This window comes from Apteryx mantelli, chromosome 6, assembly GCF_036417845.1.
Source record: "Apteryx mantelli isolate bAptMan1 chromosome 6, bAptMan1.hap1, whole genome shotgun sequence".
Taxonomy (NCBI): domain Eukaryota; kingdom Metazoa; phylum Chordata; class Aves; order Apterygiformes; family Apterygidae; genus Apteryx; species Apteryx mantelli.
The window spans coordinates 22,674,981-22,698,752 of NC_089983.1; the positions used below are offsets into that span (position 1 = coordinate 22,674,981).

Consider the following 23,772-nt stretch of genomic DNA (forward strand, 5'->3'; position numbering starts at 1 on the left):
CCTACGCAATTTAAAATTTTTTCATTCATGGTACTGAAACATTGCAGGGGAGCATTGCAAATGAATGAAGTGAATTTGAAGGACAAACTGTGCTTCACTGCTGACAGCATTAAAATATTTTTCATTAACTGTTTATTAATCCATATATGATTATTATATGTGTAAGGTATTTCTTATCTGTCTTTATAATGGAAATTGTTCAATGGTTTTGTACTGAAACTGTTAATATATGCTGTACTGAAGTAAATTCAGTGCTGGTAGTCTAGACTTAGAAAATATTGATTTTGTTTCTTCATGCCATTACACCTAAAAGGATCAGAAAATACTTGTCCAAGTGTAAACTGCTACAACCCTGTTGTGGTCCATGAAGTTCATGCCAACTAAAATTCTTACCTGTGATTGCTAATAATATTACTGATATCAGTGCTATATTGTAGAGTGATGAAGATGTAGGAAACAATTGCCTTAAGTCCTAGAAAAGATATTGTGTTTCATATTCATTTGCTTTGCATCAGTTCAATATTGAAAATAAATACCTGTGTTGTCGTTAGAACAGGACTCACAAGAATCATCCATAGGAAGCTGCCTTGCCTAATGACTCTTGATATTTAGTTCCACGTACTTACTTTCATATTATTTTAGATCAACACATTTGAAAAAATTGGATCAAATAATATATCTAAACTTAGACTGTAGTTATATAATGTGTGAGCTATAGATAGTGTGATATGGTTATGTATAGTATATTTTGTGGATGAATGGGATAGTAGTGGAAAGTAAGGGAAAATGCTCTGTTAATGCTGTTACTGCAGTTCACCTCTTTGGTATGTTTGTTTGAGTGTAAGAAGCTGAGTGGCAAGAAAATAAACAAGAAACAAAATAATGGAAAGGACCAGGCTCAGCTGGAGTAAAAGTGTCAAGGGAACGGAAGTAAAGCAAGGCCTAGAGGTTTGTCTGGGGCAAAGTTTGTCTTTCACGTGCCTGGACCCAAGATTAGGGGCAATACTAAATAATTTAAGCATAATGTGACTAGAAAGTGAAAGTGGACAGATGGCATTAATGAGCTTTGACAGGAATAAATAGAGAAGGGAAGTTACTTTGTCCAGGGGAGGCAGCTTAGGATGAATGGGAAGAACAATGGCTAAGCAAGGGGGAAAGATACAGGCTTCATTGCTTTAGTCTTTGCAGGCATTTTGCTGCCTCTTTGAGCTGAACTGAATAAACAAAACTTTTGTTTAAAAAATCCGAATCACTTTACCTGCAGCTGTCACAGGCTTCTGAAAGAAAAGGGTTTGTAGGTACAAAACACAGTTAGGCCTCTGAAGTTAATGTAATTAATGAAATGGAATTGCAGCCCAGATTTTCAGTCCCAAAATGATGGGATAGTCTGGTCCTAGCCAGAGGTGGTAAGTCAGAGGGGTAAAACTCACAAATTGCCCTCACAAAGGAATTATTACCATGATTATGTCGTATTTTGTCAGATTTTGGGGCTTACATGAAGTTATGATCAAATATGTAACTATATGTCAAACCATTCTGCCTGTGAGTGGAATTAGTTAATTCCTCCTACTGCAAAAATAATTGACATCCATGTCAGACAACTAGATAATATAAATGAGATCATAGAAGTTTAGTAAATTTTTATGTAATTTCTGGAATGATGTTTGTGGTAGAGGTGCAAAGATCTCTTTTCAGAGTATATCAAAATGTAGCAGTATAGCTCTGGTTGAGTAAACTGCTCCAACTCTGTTATCACAAAATAACTAGATCTTGTTCTGATTAATCCTCTACCAGAGTTGTTATTGCAGTTTCATCAGAACAATTTTGAAAAGGTTTATTTCTTTGTATAGTAAGTGTATCTTACTCCATTGCTTTGTGTTTGTTCATTTAACGTTGCTCCTATTTGAACTTTGGTAAGTGTATTCCAGAGAACAGTCTGAGATTAACTGTTCTGGATTAAATATAAACTAAATGCATCTGGCATGACCTGAGAATAATAAACATAGTGAATGAAAAGCTTAAGCAGGTTTTTATGTACCAGTACCTTTTGAAAACCAGAGCAGAAAGCAAGTATCTTATGGCAAAACCCACTTTAAATTACTCCCTGGATTAAATTCACATTCAATCTGATTCACAATAATACAAATGCCTTTCTTTAATACCTGATCTAGTATCTACAGAAGGAAAATTATTACACTGATTTTACTACATTTGTTTTTCATGTAAAATATATTAATACATATCCAACAGAGGACTATTAGCAGCATTTTAAGACACGTGTTGATCTATGCAAAGTTAGAATTGCATTCGCAATAGACAACAAATTTGGAAGATAATAAAGAATTAAGATTAATAGATAAAGGTACAAAATATTTATAGGTTGTTTATTCTCCCAACAGTTATGCTAAGAATCATATCTTTTTCTTTTGGGTACACATATGTCTGATTTTTTTGTAACCATTAGCTATTCCTGCATATCTCACTTTAATTTTTCACTTTATTGAGCCTTTTGCAAATTTCTTCATGAAAAAATTTTATACATGTTTTTGCTCGTTTAACTGCTGTGTTAAATGTCAGTGTCTCTACTCTGGCTCATTCACATTTCCATTCATATTCCTTGGCTGTCAATGATGCAAGAGGGCTTTTGCCCGAGTTTCTTCCATCCTCTTGGTTAATCAATGAGGGATTTCAACACAGGATTCTTAAAAAGAAAGAGAATCCCTCTTTTAATAACTGTTGCATTTGCCTTAAGTGTTAAAAGCTAGATTTAGGTCTCTTCATTGCTTGCTTTGGTCCCCCAGCCTCAAGGCCAGTGCATATTTTTCTATGCCAATGTGTATTTTGTTTATTTATACATGGGGAATAGCTCCAACAACAGTGGCACTACAGAGTTGTTAATAAGCTGGGACTAAGTTTCCAGCTCTATATCCGCTTTCCAGCTGGGTATTCTGCAATCCTTTTGCTTTTCCATAAATGTTTTCAGGTGCATCCTTGCTGTGCAAAGAAATGTGGCTTTTCTTTCTCTTTTTCTTTGTGTGTTTGTGCTCACACAGAATGAAAATCTCTGGCCAATGTTAACACTGAAATCTCTCGCACATCTTCCCAAATTGTATCCTTGAACCCCTGAGTCAACTTACAAATCACTTAGAGTCCACAATTCCCTTTAATGTTCTTTACAGTAAAATTTCTAGTCAACAATAATCACAAAATATGGCATTAAAAAAACAAAGCCCACAGAAATATTGAGTTGAGATAGATACAAAATGGTTTAGAAGACACACTGCCTAGTATGGTCAAATAAAGTGTTATTGAACATTGCAGGAGAGAGAGCCAACCAGGGTACTGTCTGTGGTATTCAATCCATATAAGCACATTGAAGTCTTCAGCAGTTACAGTCATTTGTTGACCTAAGAAAGAATGGTGGCCTCCCAAAAAGGTGATATCCCTCTGATTCGCTGTCATTTTAAGATCATCTTTCCAGAGTGAAATCACACTCTAATGTGACTGTTCTCACCCCCTAGTATTAGTAATAAGATCTTAAGTAGAGACTTCCCATCACAATGATGATAATCCATCAGAGTGTAAACATTAGTCTCATTAAAGTTGAGCTCTTACTTACATGATTTGCTTGATCAAGGTATGTGTGCAAAATCACCTTCACCAGAATTGTTGTGCTTTTTAGCATTATACTTAGCTTTTCTTTCACCATTATCTGCTGAAGAATGTCCTGCATTGAATATGTGGGACAGAGTATGCAGATAATTGCTAACAGGCAGCTGAACGTTTTCAAGGCATTTTCTGATTTGTGTTCCTTTTGTAAAATGTAACTCCTGCATACTTTTCTCTGGTATTTCTCTATGGTCCTTATTTGGGTAAGCGCTAATTGCTTATGTGTCCATCCCTTGATCAAGGTCTGGACTGATTACTACAGTATTAAAGCTGGCTTGTTGTTCTTGGGCAAACTATTGTCCTATTTCTCTGAATGATGTTATTTTAGATCAAAGTGAATAATTTGATTTCAATAGTGACTGCAGTAAAAAATATGCCTGCCATAGGAGAGATTGAAAAGCAATGGAAAACAAAAAGTGTATTGTTTGCGAATATGACAGGTAAATCGCAATATGTAGTTACACTTTATAAATCTAACAAACCTCTCTGTTTTTATTTTGATTTCAAATCATGTGTGTTATTTATTTTACACACAGGCTTTTCCTAAATCCTTAGTAAATGTATAAACAAACATTATCGTATAACACAGAATCAAGAACTTTACGAGTTTTCTATTCCAAAATTCAAACATAGCTAAGATCTTACTTAGCAGAAATGTCATGGTTTTGCAGAGAGACTGAAGAATAGTGATTCATTCAATAGAGCTATAAAAAATGAAGCATAATTTAGCAATTATGTTAGTCATGACCATAAGGAAGCTGAACTTTTCGGGTTGGATTTCAAGTCCCTAGAGGGGTACATTTAGAGAAGTTGTACTAACATCACGTTGAAGAATTCAGTTTTTAATTTCTGACTCCTGGAAAGGCACATGAATTACAAACAATATTTTATGTTATTAAAAGCTGTTTTTGAAAATTTCTTATAAACCAGCCCCTACCTAGAAGCCCAACAGTTTTCATCTGAAAGCTCTTTCTCATGTAGTGTCTATATAACAAACAGAATATTTCTAAACAATTTCACAAGTAATTAAATATAGCTAGATGAATTTAGTTACTTGGTTCATTTTGAAATCAGCGTAGGACTTCTTTAGAAAGTAATAGAGCAGTGCATCATTTAACAACCAAAACCAATGGTCATTGTGTTGTATAGAAAGCCTGATAATTACTTTTAGTGTCTTTTGCCGTGAGAGCACAAGAGGTGCTTTATAAGGCACATCTGTGTGCATTGCCTTCGGAAGGGATCCTGGATCTGATTCTTTAGTTAGCAGCACCAGTTGTACAATGATGTAGCTCCTTTGAACGGAGTGATGATTAGCTGAGGAACATTCAAACTCGTTTTCTTTTGTAGGAAATATGACACAGTTTGAAAAATTCTACTGCTAACCATTCAGGCTGAGAGACAGCTTTTGTGTTCTTTTTTCTTTCACCTGGAGATATGGAGAAGTTAAGTAAAATGTTGTATGCTGCAAAAATGCTGTTGATGAGCCAGTATAATTTCTATCTTAGTTTCTGAGTACTGTCATTATCAGCTTGAGCATTAGGTTCTGAATTTTCAATCTATTCTACTTACAATAAGTATATAGCATATAAAACCAGACAAAGTACAGTCAGCTACACATACAATGAGGAACAAAAGTTTAAAATAATATCTTCAAGGTGAATTGCAGTCTGTGTTTGCTAAATTTTGTCAGTTTAAACAAAACATAAGACAAAAATAACACTTTTGATGATAGCTTCTGGACTACACCTTCTGAGGTATGCTCCATTACAAGCATGGAACATCAACAAATTGGAAGCTATAAAAATATTGTCATTTTTTATTTGAATAGGCTGATAATCAAGTTGATTTAATGCCATGTTTTCAAATCAGCCAAGACAATGTGAACAGCCATTGCAGTTAGGTCTCATCAGGAGAGATGAGTTAAAGCAGTTCATTGGAAGTGTAAGAAAGAAGACCCAAACTCAGCAAAGTCCTGAGTTCAGTAGAGAAAAATCTAGGCAGTTATATGGTAGGGATAGTGACCTCTACTGTCCTCCAGATTAGAGCCAGCCTGCAGTTTGCTACTCTTTGCATAATGCTCTGACAAGCTATTCATCTGTTTTTATTATGTATGGATGGAGAGGAGTGGAAGGAATAAAGGTGATTCTGTTACAGGCAGCATAAGTTAAGGCAGAGGGAAGAGCAACAACTAAGGAATAGCTTTAATCCGCTTTTACCTTCCCAGACCTACAAAGCCCGAACCCTATATGCCATGGGGCTGGAGCACTTCACTGGCTGTTAAAAATGTCAGCTGTATTCCAGGCATTGAATGTTCCCTTCTGTCTTGACTACAAATGTTTTTTATTTGGTTTGCTGCAATGCCTGTCACAATTGTTTACAGAGCCAAAACCAATATGCATATACGCCATACACTATATGCTAGATAATGGTGTAACCTGTGATATTGTGCAAGAGTAAGTGTTTCAGCATCATTCTTCCTGAAGAATTCCGGGGCTTGTTTCTGTTTGCTTCTATCCATCTGAAGTTGTCAAAGATGGAGTTATTCAAGCATAGATACTGAATTTCAGTTTCACACCTGACCTTAATTCAAATTTAATTTCTCATATAGACAAATCCTAGATCTTACTTACATGTGTAAGTAAGAAAGGTAATGTTACACTTCATCCTGTTTATGGCCATTCTTAAAGAACATAGGGGAAATTTTGTTCACATGATTCTTTCCTCCTTTAAACATTTATACATCTCTCAAGATTGTTTAATCTTTTCTAAGGTTCTACTTTTCATTACCAAGATCTACTTTTAAGTACTTTGATTTGGCAATTCTTCAGGAGAACATTTATTTTTAACATTTTAAAATGCCAGAAGTTAGTTTCACACATAACAGAGTGCTGGATTCTAGCATCTCCTACTTTTTTCTTTTTTCTCCCTTTTAACTGCAGTTTTACAATTTTAAATAAAAGCCCTATTCATGTTTTTAGGTTGTGATATATTTTACATGTTCTATATCCTTTCTTCAGATTTACTGAGATGGTAACGATTTTATAGCAAAATTGTGCTGTAATTATTACAGACATTTTGTTAAAGCATTTATGTCTTGTTCTTTCTTTTGAATGAAAAAAATCTTTCATTGTAAATACATTTATTGTAGTTGTTAATTATTCAGTAAAAAAAGACCTCTGAATTAAGGTGGTGGTATTTTTTCTAGGATGTATGCCAACCGAGGCAACTCTTCATTTTAATACTTTATTCAATAGTCCATGATAGTTCATAATACAACTATTTGTATTTTTTCACATTTCACAATTTTGTCCCAGCAAATAGAGATCTGTGATTTGTTCTTCCAGTCCCATTACACACTTTAAAAATAGAATTAGAAGAAAATGGACTCTATGAATCCCATCTGTAAGGCATGATTAACGTATATATTAGAAGTATACCTTTTCTATTCTGGTGCTTCAAGTGTTTAGGCTTAATTTCAATAGGAATGTAGGACTTGTTCTAAGCCTAGTAACAAGTTAGAGCTTGGACTGAATTAGTTTTATGTTTGTGGTAAAGGCATGGTTGTATGTATTGGTCCTGTTAGTCCAGCTCAGCCAACTATCCTTGATGCATCTCATAGCATAACTGCACCTATGCATGGCCCCTAATCTAGTTCTGTCAAAAGAGTTCAGTAAAAATCCTGCCTGCTTTAAAAAAACATGTTCAAGGTAAATCACATTGTTTTGACAGTGTCAGGTTAGAGAGCTGTTATTACGCATGCAGTTGTGTTGTCAGATGTGGAGGGCAGTAATTTGTAGAAAGCCTGGGATGGGACAGGGCAGAGAGAGCTAGCTGAGGCACCATGTCTGACCATGTTCTTTGGTTGCTGACTGATGAATATGAGAGACTGCCATATCAAAAAAATTTGTATTCTGTAAGTTATTTTTATGTAGGTCTGTATATAATCTCTGTTGACTGTTAATATAAAATCAGTAAGTTGTATGTATGTTGAGAAAAATGAAAAGGAAGACAGGGCCTACCAAGCAACTGAACTGTACCACATGTCGTGCTATGTCCAGTCTAAAAGGACTTCCTGTCTCATCGCATGCTGTTTTCAAAGGACAAGTGTCAAAATTCTTCAACCGAGATCTTCCGATCCCAAGGAACAAAAGAGATATTCCGCACGTTGGTTCAGCATGGGTGTACCATCCCCTCTATGCCAGTGACTTTAGGTTGGATGAAAGGAGACTGCAGATAGAATAAAAGAAAGAATAATGAGAGATCCATTTCTGCACCCTTATAATTATATGGTAATAAATTGAGAAGATAGCACTACATGAGAAGATGTTATCTCATCCATGAGTTTCAAGACTAACTAAAGCAAAATGTAGTTTCTGGCAGTACTAGGCAGCAGAGGGAACATCAGTGTTCAGAGCCAGGGAAAGACAAATATTCTCCGACCAACCGCTCAGTGTACCCAATTGCTGCTGTGAGAGGCTCTGTGCACTGGGTTGTGTGATGAGATCAAAAATCTAGTGCATCAAGATCACGCTGAAAGGAGTCTGGGTCATGTGAAGGAGAGAGGAATTGTGGCGCAAGCCTGTCCTTTGCAGAAATGCCTTCTAGCAGGAATGCTTTTAAAATAACAGACATCTATTCAATGACTCCATGACCATCTCAGGGTCAAAAACACATCATGACCCTGATTGCAAGTGTGCGAGAGGCAGTTGCCATGACGAGGTATTGTGAGGTAGGACCAAGAGGGTTCAGCTGGAGCACAGACACTGAGAGGGGACCTAACTGCTCTTCTCCGGGAACTGCCACTGGTACTTAGGTTTGCGTACACATTTCTTGTAATATAGAGCCAACACTCGAATGTGATGGGAGGGACATCACTGTGAGGTAATCTGTTCGGAAATATCCTTCTTCTGCCATAAAGTTATTCTAAGAAAGAGTGTTTGTGACTGCTTTGCAAGATATAGAGGCTTAACTTTTGCCTCTTCACAACTTCTTTGATCAATGTGTTCAAAGCTGCTGCTTGCAACAGAAATAGAGCTTTTAAAACGACCATGGAGAATAAGGTATATGTGCCTTTTTTTGTGTGTTTATCACATTAGCTTCTGCAGATAAGACTTACTGAAAGTATTCCATCATCTTCAAGCATGATTTTTGACAGCTGATGATTTTATATTTGATTTTCCAGCTTGTTGGGAGTGAATTTATCTAGATTATAATGAACACTTTGAGACATACAGACTGTTCAAGCATTTGGCAACTTCAAGATTAAATAGCTTTATCTAGCACTCTATATAACATATATACAGTGCAGGGGAACCTTATAGATCAAATGTCAATCTTCAAAATTCACATTTAAAAATGTTCAGAAACATAAATATTCAGCAAAAGTGATTAGAAGGATAATTTGCAATTTACAAATTGGTCCTATAAATTTTGCATTATTTGCCTTTGATTTCATGGAATTATTATGAAATGGGAATATGGCAACTGAGATGATAGAAAAAGTCATAGAGTTTTAGGATAAGGAAAGACTAGATTTAACAGAAGACAGGAGTGAAGTATAGAATATTCAGATCTGTCTCACTAACTAGACACGAGATGTTGAGAAGACCGTGAAAAGATGCAGATAAAAAGACTCTTTTGCTTTAATCCTATTTAATGCAAATTTAAAAATGCAATTATTAATACTGTGGATAAGACCTGTGACTTTTACAAACTGAACTCCATTCAAAACAGTTCAAGGGACAGCAAAAGCAGGGGTGTCAGTGTTGTTTACATCTTATGGGGTATTATTATATATCAGCATCCATGAATGGGATGGAAATAGAACTGATGTTAATTTGTAAAACAAACTATAAACCCTGTAAAAGTTGCTGAGCTGATATTTCTGTCAGTGATGCTCCATGATACTTAGGCCTGCTGAAGTGATTCCTACGATCATTTAGATTTCTAGGTTGATTTTTTCTTCTATAAGTTATTTGACAAACTGAAGACCATTACTGACAGTATGGTGTCTCAGTAATGCTTGACCTTTAACTGCATCTGAAATGCAGTGGAGTTATAAATCAGGAATGTAAGAATTCATCCTCCTTTCTTAAGTTGCCAGTGGGAGGGTCCTGTTTCTCATATGTTCCCTCAAAACTAATGAAAGTAGGCTGGTTAGGAAAGTTCCTGCTCTGCTAATGGAACGTATGGTTGCTGGTTCAATCAAATCTTCAATGCACGACTTGTTTGAGTTTGGGAAGTTCTTCCACGAGAACTCAGCAGTCATGTTTCATTGTGGGTTTTTTTTGTTTTTTTTTTTAATTTTGTACTTGTAGAGTATCCAGATGACTGGAGAGATGCAACTGGATAAAACATCCAAACATATATTCATACTAAGAAATGGGAAGTTTGGGTTTTTTTTTCATTAAGCTTCAACCTGGAAAGCAATTAAACAGAGGAACCAAATTAGCATTGTTTATACAGGTGATTCCTTGGCAGAAGTGAGAGAAGCGTCTGAAAGAAACTCAAAGCTTGACTGGAAAAGGTTTCATTACATGGCTTGTGTTGCACAGAGAAAGTTGTGACAAATTTACATGCACAAGAATTTATTAGTGGGGTCTGTATCTGATGGCATACATCAACTCTAATGGTGAAAGTTTTTTGTGGGGAAGAATGAATAACTGGGAGAGAGAGGAAGGACAGCAGGGAAGAACAGCAGCAACAGGCTCCCAGATGAGCTTCCTGGGGCATCTCTCCAGTGCAGCAGCTGGTGATGATGAAGATGATGGTGAAAGGTTACAGAGCTGCAAATAGCAGGTCTTTAACATCACTGAGGCTAAGACGCTAAGGCATCTCAGGCACTATGCAACATCTTTAGTCAGGTATGTTGAGAATTATGCTAAAATTCAAGAATGTTTTAGAGAGCTTGGCTCAATTTATGGTTTCAGGTGGAAATCATGTAAGACTTGTGGTTTTGTGTGGTTTGAGCACAGTGCTAAAGAAAACTTAGGAGCTTTAACTAAATTTTGATTAAGTCTTTATAAATAAACTTGAACCTGATACTAAATGAGACCCAAGGATAATATTTACATGGTATTACTGAGCTAAGTGCCATGAAAACTTACAAGATAGGTGAGGTAAAATGAAAGAAACCTAATAAAAAATCCCTGTCTGAAGGAAAAACAGTTCCTCTTGCATAACTATAATCAGTATTTAAATAGCCAAGGCTATTCTATCACCATGAAAATGTGAAGTTTTACCATGAACAAAATTTCAGTGTGTGCTATATAGCTGCAGAACTTGTATTTTAATTTTTCAGTATGGGATTGAAGTTTTAGTATATCAAAATGTTGGCTGCATTAACAGCATATTCAATATTTATTTTCTAATGACTGAATCATAATTACAGATCAGACTGTACCACTCATAGCGCTTAAAATAATCATGAAATAAATGTGATTCTTGAAACCCTTAGCAACCACAAGGCTTCCTGTGCATATGCTCAGACACAGGAGTAACTGAGAAGTAATTTTATAAAACACATTTGCTGCACTTAAAGTGTGATATATCTTTCTTGCATTTCACAGTATCAGAATTTACTGAGAGGTAGCAACTCTAATTAGAAGAAATATTAGGTAACCACATTTAAAAGTGTATTTTTAAGGCTCAAGGGAAGTGGAATCTGACTCAGACGTCAAGGTCTGAGTCAGAAGTCCTCGGTTCTAATCCTAGTCTCCATTGACATGTTGACCTTGCCTTGATTGACAAAATGTCACTGTAACAGTATATGTTTTTACCTACCATAATTTAAAAAACCTTGAAGTGCTGGTTAACCATTCTGAAGCCATGTTAGATGGTGACTTAGTAACTGCATGTGGGAGTGGGGGAACAGGAGTGACTGTTCAAAGGGATCACTCCTGAATCTTTATTAAAATATTCTGGATTTTTCTCTGAAATCTCTCATCCATTTGTATGATTAGGTCCAGACTTTCATATCCATGCAATACAACTGTTACAAATATATCTATGGTTTTCATTTTGTCATAGTCAATATTTTTCTTCCATCTTACAGAAAACACAAAAAAGGGAATTATATTCTTGTCATCACAGTAAAAGATTTCTAGTAATCCTTATATTATTACGATTTGTGACTTGAAAAAGTGAGAGCATGGGATTTGTGCATTTTTTTTTGTTTTTATTATAATCCATTTTTTACTTCTCATCTATGTTATTTTTAAGCATTTTGACAAACACATTTATGTTTCTAGCTATGGATTTATTTCATACATCCATCTTCTTCATAGAAAAATATAAAATTCAAATGATAGTGAGTCACAAATAGCAAGAATCACTACATGTAGTATAATTGTTTTCCAATTTTCCAATTTTAATTCTAGATAATTTTAGAGGAAAATTTCCCACTTCCCCAGAGTTACTTAAAACTTATGGTGTTTAAACTGTAAGTAACCATATTGTCAGCACAGTTACTCTCCTCCTTCTTACTTTGAATTTCAGATTACAGATTATCTGATTTTTAGTTTGTGAGGTTCACTTGGAAGGTCAAATCACTTGTATAATCACGCTTATGATTATCCACTTAATTTTTTCATTCAATATTAAATTATCTCAAAAAACATGAAATTATTGCTTACAGGAAAACAATGATTTGTTCTGTCTTTACTCTTTTTAACGCATTGTCAGTATTTGCTTATCTTTTCAGGAGATTAATACGTTTGGCACACAGCTAGGATTTTTCTCAATTATTTCATGGGAATGTAACAACATGCAACTTACAATTGGAGTTGATTTAACCAACACAGATCATTTTAAAAGTGGCATTATGATTATTAAATATTAATATGAATAACTCTTTCTATGTAATTAGCATTAGTGTGTGTTTATTATTTTTAAATAATTAATTATTTGTTCATTCCCTGTCCTTCCAATGACTTCCATTAATTTAAAACTATAAGAGGAAACAGGTTTGTTTACAGTTTACTTGTTACAGTTTATTTCACTTCTTCAATATGATCTGTTGCAGAAGCCAGCTTTTATTTTTTATTTTATTATTCTTTTTTTTTGCTAGTACATTTCCAGAACAGTTCTAAGTCTAAACGTGTAAGTTAGAAAGCTATTTCTTTGCGGTGGGGAGAATCAGATGGCAGATACAGGTCACTGAGAAGGCAGACACAGAGGTTTTCTGTCAAGTTCAGAATACACTAAGACTATATTTCTGTCTTCTGATTCTTGAAGACTGTCAGGTTGAACCTTTAGCTCTCATTTATTCACTGTGATCACTGATAATTTTCCCTTGGAAAAAGGAAGAGGCATTCTGTAAAACTTCTGAAATTGAAATTGTCCAACTCATTTGCATCTCTACTTTACAATCTCCCTTCTTAAGTAAATTCATCCCTGGCATCTTGTCTTTGTAATCTGTGTTTAGGACAATTTTTCAGCATTTCCATCCACATTTCTCTGAACCTGTCCAAATTTGCTTGACTCCATAAAGAAAAAAATTTCTCATGATGACATTACAAAAAGACTTTATCAGTCACTGATTCCTCTTCCTTTATTTCCTTAGTTGCTTCTTTTTTTTTCCTTGGTTACTATCATAGAAAGCCTTCTCAAATATCATAAAATCTATCCTCAGTTAATCTGGTACAACCCCTGCAAGTTTCAGTAGATTTCCCAAAACTTTAATTCAAACATGAGTAAGGAGAGAATTTTTAACTAGGACAAAGCAAAAAAACAAGTCATGATTGTGATATTGCTAATCAAGGACATACGGCTCCTCATTTGCTCCTCGTTTGCCTGTCTTGCTGGATGGGTCTCCAAGCTTACTGTGCTGCAGTTGGGCATTGGTATCAGCTCCATGGGAATATGAAGAATGGGGAAAGCATATTCCTGGAAACCTGACACTCACAGAGAGCACTATTAAAGATAGGTGGGAGCAGAGTGTCTTTGGATTGACCAGTAAAAGATTTTAATCGCACAGCACTGTTACTGGTGTTTACCCAGTATGACAAAAGAAGGTTCTCCCATCCATACCCTTATTAATTGCAGATGTGTCATTCACCCTTACAAACCATGACTGCTAGTTTTGAAATGAGGTTGTCAATTGTCCTAAGAGAAATGTTTCTTCTTCTCCACAAATCTATTTCTTTCACATTGTATCGTATTAAGTCCGTATATTGTTTTCTTCATACCTCAACATAGTTCATTTTTCTATTTCACAGTTACATTGAGTATATACAGACCATTTATATACTGTTATAGCCTACTTAATAAATTTTGCTGCGTAGGAAAACCATTTTTCTAACTGTTGCAGTACACCTCATAATTATCACCTAACAGAATTCCCAAGCGGTCAATCAAAAATGCTATGGAGTGATCTTCTTGCTGTCTCCAGCTACCTAGTGGGAGGTTATAAAGCAGATGGAGCCATTGTAGCCAGACTTTTCTTGGAAGTGCACAGCAAAAGATGGGGAACACAAATTGTCACAAAGGAAATCCCAATTAGATATGAGGAGAATATAATTCTTGGTGAGGCTGGTCAAACACTGTAACTGGTTGCCCAGAGAGTTCATGGAATCTCCATCCTTAAAGATATTCAAAACTCAAGTGGATATGACTCAGAGCAACTTGATCTGACTTTGGAGTTATATCTAACTTTGAGGTTGGCCCTGCTTTGAGCAAGGGGTTGGACCATATGTAGGTCCCTTTCAACGAAAATTATTCTATGGTCCTGTGATAGTTCTGCAATGGGTCAGCTGCAGACATTCTTGAGGACATCTCCACAAAGCCCATGGGTGCATGAGATGACAAGGTCACTTGCATCACTGAATTGTGCAGGTTTTGTGTTTTTGTGGTTCTGTGATCTCTTCAGAATTACTTTAACTTCAGCTGTGCATCTTTTCAGAATTGCCCTGTCTGGTTATTCTACTCTGCATTCCTCTCCAAATATGGACAATGACTACAGGGCAAATTACAGCAGCTGACTACCACCTTTGGCATAAAATATTCCAGGGTCATTGTGGTTTGCAGGCTCCCTTGGTGACTGTTCCTGCAAGCTTAAACATAACTCCACACATCCGTCAGGTGGCCAGTACCATAAGAAAACTCAGAACCACATAGATGGGAGCAAAAGACACCATGGAAACAGGATTTGAAGCCATTTTGAAATACTACTGTACTACTGTAGCCTGGCTCCCCTCTGCAGCATGTTACATTTTAAAATTAATTTACCCTTCAGATTTGGAAAGTGTGACTTTAGGGTACATTCCATTCAAACGTCACAGGAGCAGCACAAACGATAAAACTGTCTTGCCACTATTGGCATGCTTCCAGTCTCGTGTGTGTGTGTGTGTGTGTGAGGAAAAAGAGAGAGGGAGAGAGAAAATTAGAAAATTAGTGAGGAACAGACTTCTCAGGAGAGTTACAGTCCCTGTGCTGGGTGCCACAAGATGGGTGTATATTTGCTGAATTAGCTTCTTCAGTCTATAGGTACTTCTGAAACGGTGTGCATTATGTAGTGGGAATATCTCCCCATGCATTCGGTTGTTTCTTTGTAGGAGATGCATTCCCACAGTATTTCATCTGCCCACCTCACTTCTCTGACAAAATTTTTTAACTATCAATCTCCTGTTCCGTTGATAATCAATTCACTGGGTAAAGTACTAAATAATTAAGGTTAATAAGAGTCTCGTTTGTGTTATGTCCTTCGCTAATCTGAATTGAATTAAGACTTTGGAGAACTGAGGAGGCTGGTCTTTCACAATCTGTTTGTTAAAATTATCCCTGCAGGCTTGGACATAATTATGCTTAGGTGGAAATAAATATACAGAAAAAACATGAAGGTGTTTTTTTTTTTATGGTGGAACAGTACTTTGCAAGCTTATGAGAGGTTTGTTTGAAATACCACCGTATTTTCTTTTCATACGTTTTAATCGGGTGCAATCAAACATTGTGTATGACCACTAAAAGTAAATGGGCATCAGATTGCCATCATTTAAAAATTTTATTTATTATTACTTATCTCTGGTTTTGTATTTTATATATATTTATATATGTAATTGCTTTTTCGTGTGTCATAAATATGGTTTTATCTGAAAGTAAAATCAGCTACTGCTGACTCCCAATTTCAATCCACTTTTTAACCAAATACTTGTTTCACACATTTTTGCCATATTTCATAAGTGTAAAAAAAATTATTTCATGAAAATTATGTTAAAGTAATGATGTAGTATCTTCAATGAAAAAAAAATCTTTGTTTTACATAATAGAAAACTGTTTCGTTTCAACTTGGAGATACAACACAGAAAGAAGAAAATCTCCCAACCTCTTTAAGCATTCAATTAGTCGTAAACCTATACAGTTACTGATAAGATTTTCATTTCACTACAGTATTGTGAGTGCTCTATATGGTTAAATACAGCAGGGTCAGAAGTGTTCCTCTCATCAAAGAGTTTAGGAAGAACAATCTGGTGTTCAGATAGTTTATCTGTATAAGTTTATTACTACAGAGACTTCAGCTGATGCATTACAAAATCTCTTTTGGGTGTATCCATGTTTGTAATGTAAAACAATGCTCTCAAAACTAAAAGCAAAAGCACACTTGGAAAAATATTTGGATTTTTCAAATGCTGTAGCCACCACCTTTCATCTGGTGTAATGATGACTTTTCTGTAAACACAGGAGCAACGGAGCTCCACATTAGCTCATGCTAATAAGAAATATAACTTCTGCAGAAAAAATGTACTGCAAGCATAAATAAAAATTAAAGACATGAAAATGAATGCAATAGACCTTCCAAGCATAGAACAATTATAGCAAAACATCTTGCAATTTTTTTTTAATTATTTAATCAAAATTAGAGACTCAGACATCATAGTAGTATCACAAATAAATGTAAAATAAGTCTGATGGTAATTATTGAGTCCTCTCTGACTTACTGAAATGCATATGCCTTTTCTTAATACACACCACAGATTTAACATTGACCTGCTGTGCACTTTTACAGCTGTTATGTGTGTTCTGAAAAGTTTTTTTTTGAAAAAGGACAAGAGATGCAATGAAGGTCTCTTGCTCCTACAGCAGCTATTGTATTGCTTCCAACATTTCAAATAGAAAATGCAGTTACTAAAATTTGATACAAGCAATGCACTGGTATTTTTATTTTCTTTTTTGCAGACTAAGATGCTTGGTAAAGCAGCTGGAGAAGGGTGACATTAATGTGGTGGATTTGAAAAAGAATATTGAATATGCAGCATCTGTGCTAGAAGCAGTTTATATTGATGAAACCAGGTACGTTGGGGGAGGTGGGGTGGGAGGAAAGGATGTTGGGAGTCACATTTATGAAACTTGATCTTTGCATGCAATTCTAACTAACATTAGCTGTAGTTCTCCACAAATCAGGAGAATAGTATGTGGTTTTTAGGTCCCTTAGTGACAAGATTAAAGCAAAAGATTCTAAAGGTCAAATGTAACTGCCATCTGGAGAATTTGCTTAGTTCTTGTCTACCTCAACGGTCAAATGTGCACAGTATAAAGTCATCAGAATTTTTCTGAAGGGTTTTTCCACCCCTGCCAAAGGCCACATGATAATCATGCTGAGAACTATATCATTGAACAAAATGAGTTTTTTTGGAATTAAGTGCTTGTGGAGATGAGTCAGAGTATTATAATTTGGCCCTTAAATCCAAAAATTCATGAAAAGCTGATTTATTTTATGTTTGATGTTTTGTTTATGATTTATTTATGTTTATGTTTATTGCTACTGGAAGTATTGCTGGCAAGTATTTTTGATGTGGGTTGACTTCAGTGAAATTACAAGTTTTAAGTATATGACTTCTTGAAAGAATTTTAAGTTATGTACTGTAACTGAAGTTAACTAACTAACTTGTGATTTTTTTTATTTCACTATGCTGGCCTTTAAAGTTTTCTATCTATGCAGAACGTTCTTCTAAAAATGTCTGCCAAAATGTCTTCAATATTGTTTGAATATGCAGCATATGTCTAGTCTTGGTTCTGTATTAAATTTAAGTCTGACACTTTAGTAATTATTTCATGAATCTCTCTATCCCTCCCTCCCTCCCTCCCTCGCTCCTTGACAATCCACATATTTGATACAGTGCTTAAAGTACTGCTGTAATGTTTTCCTGTTTCCTTTCCTTTGATATGTAAGAGTCGCACACCAAGTATTGCCAGTCTATAATTTGAAGCGTCTGCCATGGGGCAATAGAATAAAAGCTACCTGTCTGGAAACAGAAGGGAAACAAGAGCAAGCGAAGCTGGTGCCTATGTTCCTTTTGCCACAGATTATATTAGAGACTAGGTTGGCAGAATCAATTATACTGGTGTCTTGCTCTTACGTTTGACACATGTCCAATTCCATAAAAGATTACTAAACCAGGGCTAGGGAAAAGACCTTCCTGAGCAGCCTATCAACCACAATACAGTTCTTTTAGGGACACTTTCAGAAGAGTCCCTAATGATCCCAAGTCAAATGCATAACTTGAAAAGCATTTTGATTCTCAGTGACTTCAAAAGGCTTTCATGTAATTTCTGTTATGAAGATGTTTCAAACTTGGCTAGATTAAGCTTAACAGAGAAGAAAAAAAAAAAGAAGAACCTGAGATTTAGGCGCTGTTGTGCGAGTTCCAAGGGATCTGAGCTTGTGATAAAACTGCATAAAATTTAATAAAATATTGTAAACTGTTAGTAGTTAGTTCAGCCTAAATGCCATTGTGAATATATTTGTTTCAGTTTGGTTGATTGGCTTAAGTCAATCAAGTTTGGTTTTTATCTTGAAACAATGGTTGATGTGTGGATTTACATTTGTTTATGTCATATGTGCAGTTAAACTGATTCAGTTCCTTAGGGAAACTGATATAAAGGTATCATCAACAAACTTGTCTTTGGACAGCACACCACAATAGAAGCCAGAAAATTCTGTTTCCAGTGATGGTTCTAAACGTAAGTTTTGTTAACACTGCTCACATTCTCAGGCAGCTTTGGAAAATCTTGATCCTCTCTGGCCTATTTTACAGAATATTCTATCACCATCAGTGATCGGTGCTTAGGCAAGTATATTACATTAAAAATCATGGGATTTTTAATCAAAAGGAACTTACAGCTGTGGATAAGGACATAAAACACTGGTGAATATTCCTTCCACACACCTCTCAAACATTATAGTTAAATGGGTTATTCATAGCTCTTTCTGAGTAGTAGCACCACAACTGTGAAAATAATGTGAGATTTAGTTTCTAAAATGAGACCTCTGTGGAAATGAATAGAGCTGTAATAATGAGGAATCCAGTCCTATTGGCTCTGTGTGGGAGCATCAAGACAAGGAAGCAGAAATTTCATATGCGGGGAAAATGGGGAAAATGGAAAATGCGCAGCCTACGGCAGCGACAGGTACATTATTGTTAGTGTGAGCAAATCTTAATTGCCCTCATAGGACGTAATGGCAGGATTATGTAGCTGCCCAGATGAAAATAAACATATATAACTTTACAGTGGTTTGGAAGACTCTCAGAGCCCTCTACTTTTTTTTAATCCTAGGGGCATTATGACTTCATAGTGAAGACTACCCAAATATTTAATTAGATTTTTTTGAAAATATTTAAATAAAGTTTTTGCTCTTCTCTGACTTGATGCACAGCAATATTTAATATAATTTATTTATTGCATCTAATTTTTTGCAGAAGAATCTGATTTTTCACTGAAAAAATCCCTTAAAGCTAAGGTCAGTAAAGGGAGCAAAGTATGATTTTTTTCACAGGGTGTGTTCAATAGTGTAGCCAAGGATCAAGGAAGAACCTGGCCTTTTCCACAGTTCTGGAGAACCATTTGTACTACTTAGAAATCTCAGGCATTACTCTAGCAAAATCACCTTGCTCTTTGCAAGTCTGAGCTTTTTTCAATTATCAGTTCCAGCTTCTTAAAGTAAAACAGATGGAGATATCCAGTTTTTTCTGTATATTGTTACTTTGAATTGACGGAAAGGCCTATATCTTTCTATAAATTGTGTGTGTTTGTATCAGTATAGGCACGTATATATAAACTGACAGCCCCTTGAATCTTTATTTACAGAGTACGACAGTCTTACTGGAAATGGGCTGTAGAATTCAAGCTCTTTAACAGAGTAAAAAGCATCTTTCTCAGGTTCTCTAATTTTTCTTCTGTCTGATCCTCTGTTGCTCTACAGTATAGCTTTTTATCTGAAAATAAGATAATATTTTGTAAAAAAGATATATAACTATAAACATACTAATATCCATATATGCTATTTCCAAAAATGCACCCAGTTGGGTTGGGGAGAAGGCAGAGAAATAATACAACAGATTTTATTTATGGAGTGCTGAAAGTAGACTCCTTAGAAACTAGCTGGACAGTAGGGACAGCCTTACAAAACTACGAAAAATTGTTATGGGACAGTGATTTTCAGTAGTCCATATAAAAAAAAACCCCTGAAGTTTCCACAGGATGCCCTTGTCAGGTTCTGAGCTGATGGAAAGGCAGAAAGCACAGAGAAATCAGATGTGTGGAAGAGTTGCTTTCCTATAAGCTTAATCTGTTGTCCCATTTAAAATTTCCTACATTAATTAATAAGCTTAATTAAAAGGGACTTTTTAGGACTGCTGCATCTCTCGGTACTGGATAATTGTAAGCTGCCTTAAACACTTCCTTGAAAGAATACTAGCGCCTTGGTAGCTGAAGCAGAGGTTCATTGTCAGCTGAAAATATTCAGAAAAGTTTTTGCAATTCTGACCCCTCTGCAGATCTCCTCTGTGGAAAAAGTTCAAGTTTTGTCCATAGGTGTTATAAATAATGCCAACTAATCTTGCAGAATTTTCTCTGTCGTTACCTGACACTTGGGTCAAGGTAGTGGAAGAATGATCTTTAAGGTCAAATAGGAAATAAACACAGCTGGATGCTTGTGTGACTACAGCTGTGCTGTTCTGTGTAAACGCAGCTTTGCTCAGTCTAAGTGAGAAGGAAATATGGCTAACGGAACCCAAATGGAGGTTTCAAGATTTAAAAAAAGGAAATAATCCAAAACAAAATAAAACAAAAAAATTAAGCTTTCAGTGGAGAACATTTTTAAATTGTTCTGGATAAAATCCAAGTATTTTATTCCAATTATGATCTTATTTTACATTTTAATATGCTGTAATTTTTTAGAAAATAGACGATTTCAGGAAGTTATACATGTCTTATCTAAAAATGACTGTGCAGTTTCAATTCCATACATATTTTTTACTTTGTTTTAGACTGTATAATGCCTTTTTATAAGGCTTCAACCTCTTGAGAACTTTTGCCTTAGAAGAAACTTTGTTTTAATAATGTAGATCCATTGTATGTAACTAGCAATTGCTTTAAGCGTCTTTTATTCAACAAGAGAAAACAGCAAATAGAAGTTATTGTTATGTTCTTGAAGCAGAGAGGAAAACTCATTAAAGCTAAGTGGTGTTATAACAATATACGTCATTTGTTTGCAGGAGTGCTCTGGAAATACTGAAGGGATTTCAGTGGTATTATAATGTTAAACACAGTCCTTCTTGAGAAAAAGTTGTGATTAAAATATATATACATTCTGCTAAGTGTAACATTAGTGAAAAAGGAGGTCATTAAACCCAAGCTTTGTGACTGCTGTTATAATAATCACCTTGGGCCATATTGAATATCCAGTGCACTGCTCGAGTAATGCACCAAGTATTTCTGCTGCCTCCAGATTTAAAGCAGGGACAAGCATATTTTCAAATTGAGGACAAAAGGGAAATTGCGATCGCGTCACTCACAAGAGAGAGAGTTGCCTCATTTCATCTCACGAAACGTCAGCACACCGCAGCACTATTTGCGATAGGAGCACACGCATGTGCATCTTTGTCGCAGGAAAAGGGAAATCGGTAAATGTTTAACTAGATGCCGGTGCTCACCAAGATTCTTTGTTGTAGCGTAGCAGCAGCCCAGCAACTAAATGCAAATATCCCCTGCTTCCACAAGGTGAGGAGCAATCAGTGTAGCCTGTCCTTGGGCAATTTCCCTGGCAGCACTGAATACAAAGTTTTGGTGACATCTGTGAATGCGGAAAAGGAGCGTGGTCAGAGTTCTCTGATGTTCTCCAGCTTCCCAATACTGTAACAGCATCTGAGTCCACATCAGCTGGTCCACCTGAGAGTAGTAATTAATAGCTCCAAAAAATAATCAGCCAGGATACTTATGTTTGGACCTTACGTTTGGATCCACTTTCGCTTTCTTACAGCCATCTGTTTAGGTTTAGCAGCTTCTCTGTATTTGAAATGAGAATGAGACTCAATGAAGGCTCCATCTTTTCCATATTTTATTTCATTTTCACAAGCTGTACTTTACTATAAATGTTGCAAGGTTCTAAGCTAGTGCTAAATCAGTGTGGAGCTGCTGTTGCTTAGCGTCTCACAGCAGGAGTGTGTTGCTTGACATGACAGGGCCGTTTGCATTCAGTTCCCATTCAGCAGGCTGAACACAAAATCTAGTTGACTTTGTGAATCATGTGGTTTCACTGATTGCAGGGCTCTGGTTATGGAAGCAGATGTGCTAATTCAGGCACTATTATCCGTTCAGAGGTCATCAGTAGAGAAGTTCACACCAGCAAATCTCTTTGCTGGTGCAAGTGTTGACAGAGTGAAAATGTATTTCTTCAAAGAGATTTAGACCTTTGTTCAAATTCTTAAAAGCACATATTCCTAATCTCTTCACCTGCAGACAGATTAATTCATTCATTTATACATGAAGAAAAATGTGCATTTCTTTCACAGAATAGTGAGGCATTTGGTCAATGATGTAATTTATTTTGGAGGAACTAGACAAATTTCCCACTCAAAATCAACTTTTTTTTTCTAATCTAGGAATATCCAAAGAAAAAAAGCAGTTTAAGGTTTATACAGGTAGAATGGGATGCCCAATTTGGTATTTATTTGCCAAAAATGTGAACTATATGATTCCTTTTTGAGGTGACTTAATGCTCATTTAGGAAGATAATGAGACAGTAAAACACAAATAGTAGATAAAAATGTAAACTGGCCATTTGGACTGTAAATTCTTTACCTTCAGCGTTCTAGACATAGAAAAGGACTATAATCAATTTACTCCTAAGGGATTGATTATTAGCTTAATTGACTAAATAGGTAAAGAGCTAATACCTCCTTCCTCTAACCTTCCCTGACCCCCATAATTCATGGTGTTACGTTCTTTGAAATCTTTCACTATCTCCATTAGGAAGCGTGACTGATCAGCACTGAAGGATTTTTTTCCCCTCAACCATTATGTATTTTTTTTTCCATTTTCTTTTCTTTTTTTTCTTCTTCTCCGTAGTACGTCTGATATATTCCTAAGGGAAAAGAAATGTACTTCTGCCTAGTTCATTACTATATTTAAAATTCTGATTTAAAAGAAAAGAGAGCTAGAAATTATCACACCTTGAATTTTGAAGAATTATTCTTGGCAAAAAGCACAGTTCTATGACAAGATCAGGTTATCAGTTATTCTGACTACAGTATTAATGGACTGCTAAGCTGAAGTGCCTTGGGCCATATCTTACGTATTGCTGCTACTGTCAATGGGAGTTCCACTCATGGAACGAATAGAATTAAATAACCCCGGCCTCCCCTTCTCCTTCCCACGCGTCTCCTCCACGTTTCCTCTGATTAATAGGCCAATGATATATGGGCAAAATAAGCATTTGTAACCCTGAAATTCTGACTTTGTGTTGGGAAAAAAAGGTAATTTCTGTTGGCACTTTATTGCTTGTTTGTTAGCATTAAATAATGTGCCTGGTAGTAATAAATAGTAACATTTATTTAACTCCACTAGGATGTTGAAGTTCAGGCCTCCCAGCTGAATGGGATTTGTCTTGGTACAGTTTCGTTCTAGGTCTGACTTTAGAGAACAGCTATGTAGCTTTAAAATAGAAAGTAAATGCTGACCATTTTCTTTGGTTTGGTTGTTTTTGAAGATGAGGCTATGGATTTTGCAGTTACTCCCCTCTGAATATTTTCTAAACCAGTTCTAGCCTTGTGTTTGACAGCTATGGTCACTTATTTTCTTCATGAATTTATCCCATGGCATTTTTGATCC

The 23,772-nt window shown here is 35.8% G+C and overlaps 1 protein-coding gene across 3 annotated transcripts in view; it reads left to right on the forward strand.

The window, feature by feature from the left end:
* The window catches only part of PDE1A (phosphodiesterase 1A), a 192,974-nt gene that overhangs the window by 125,385 nt on the left and 43,817 nt on the right, over positions 1-23,772 (forward strand). For all 3 annotated transcript variants that reach the window (XM_067298512.1, XM_067298511.1, XM_067298514.1), the window contains one exon: positions 16,840-16,953. In XM_067298512.1, the coding sequence (XP_067154613.1) occupies positions 16,840-16,953 (114 nt within the window). The remainder of the gene's footprint in view (positions 1-16,839; positions 16,954-23,772) is intronic.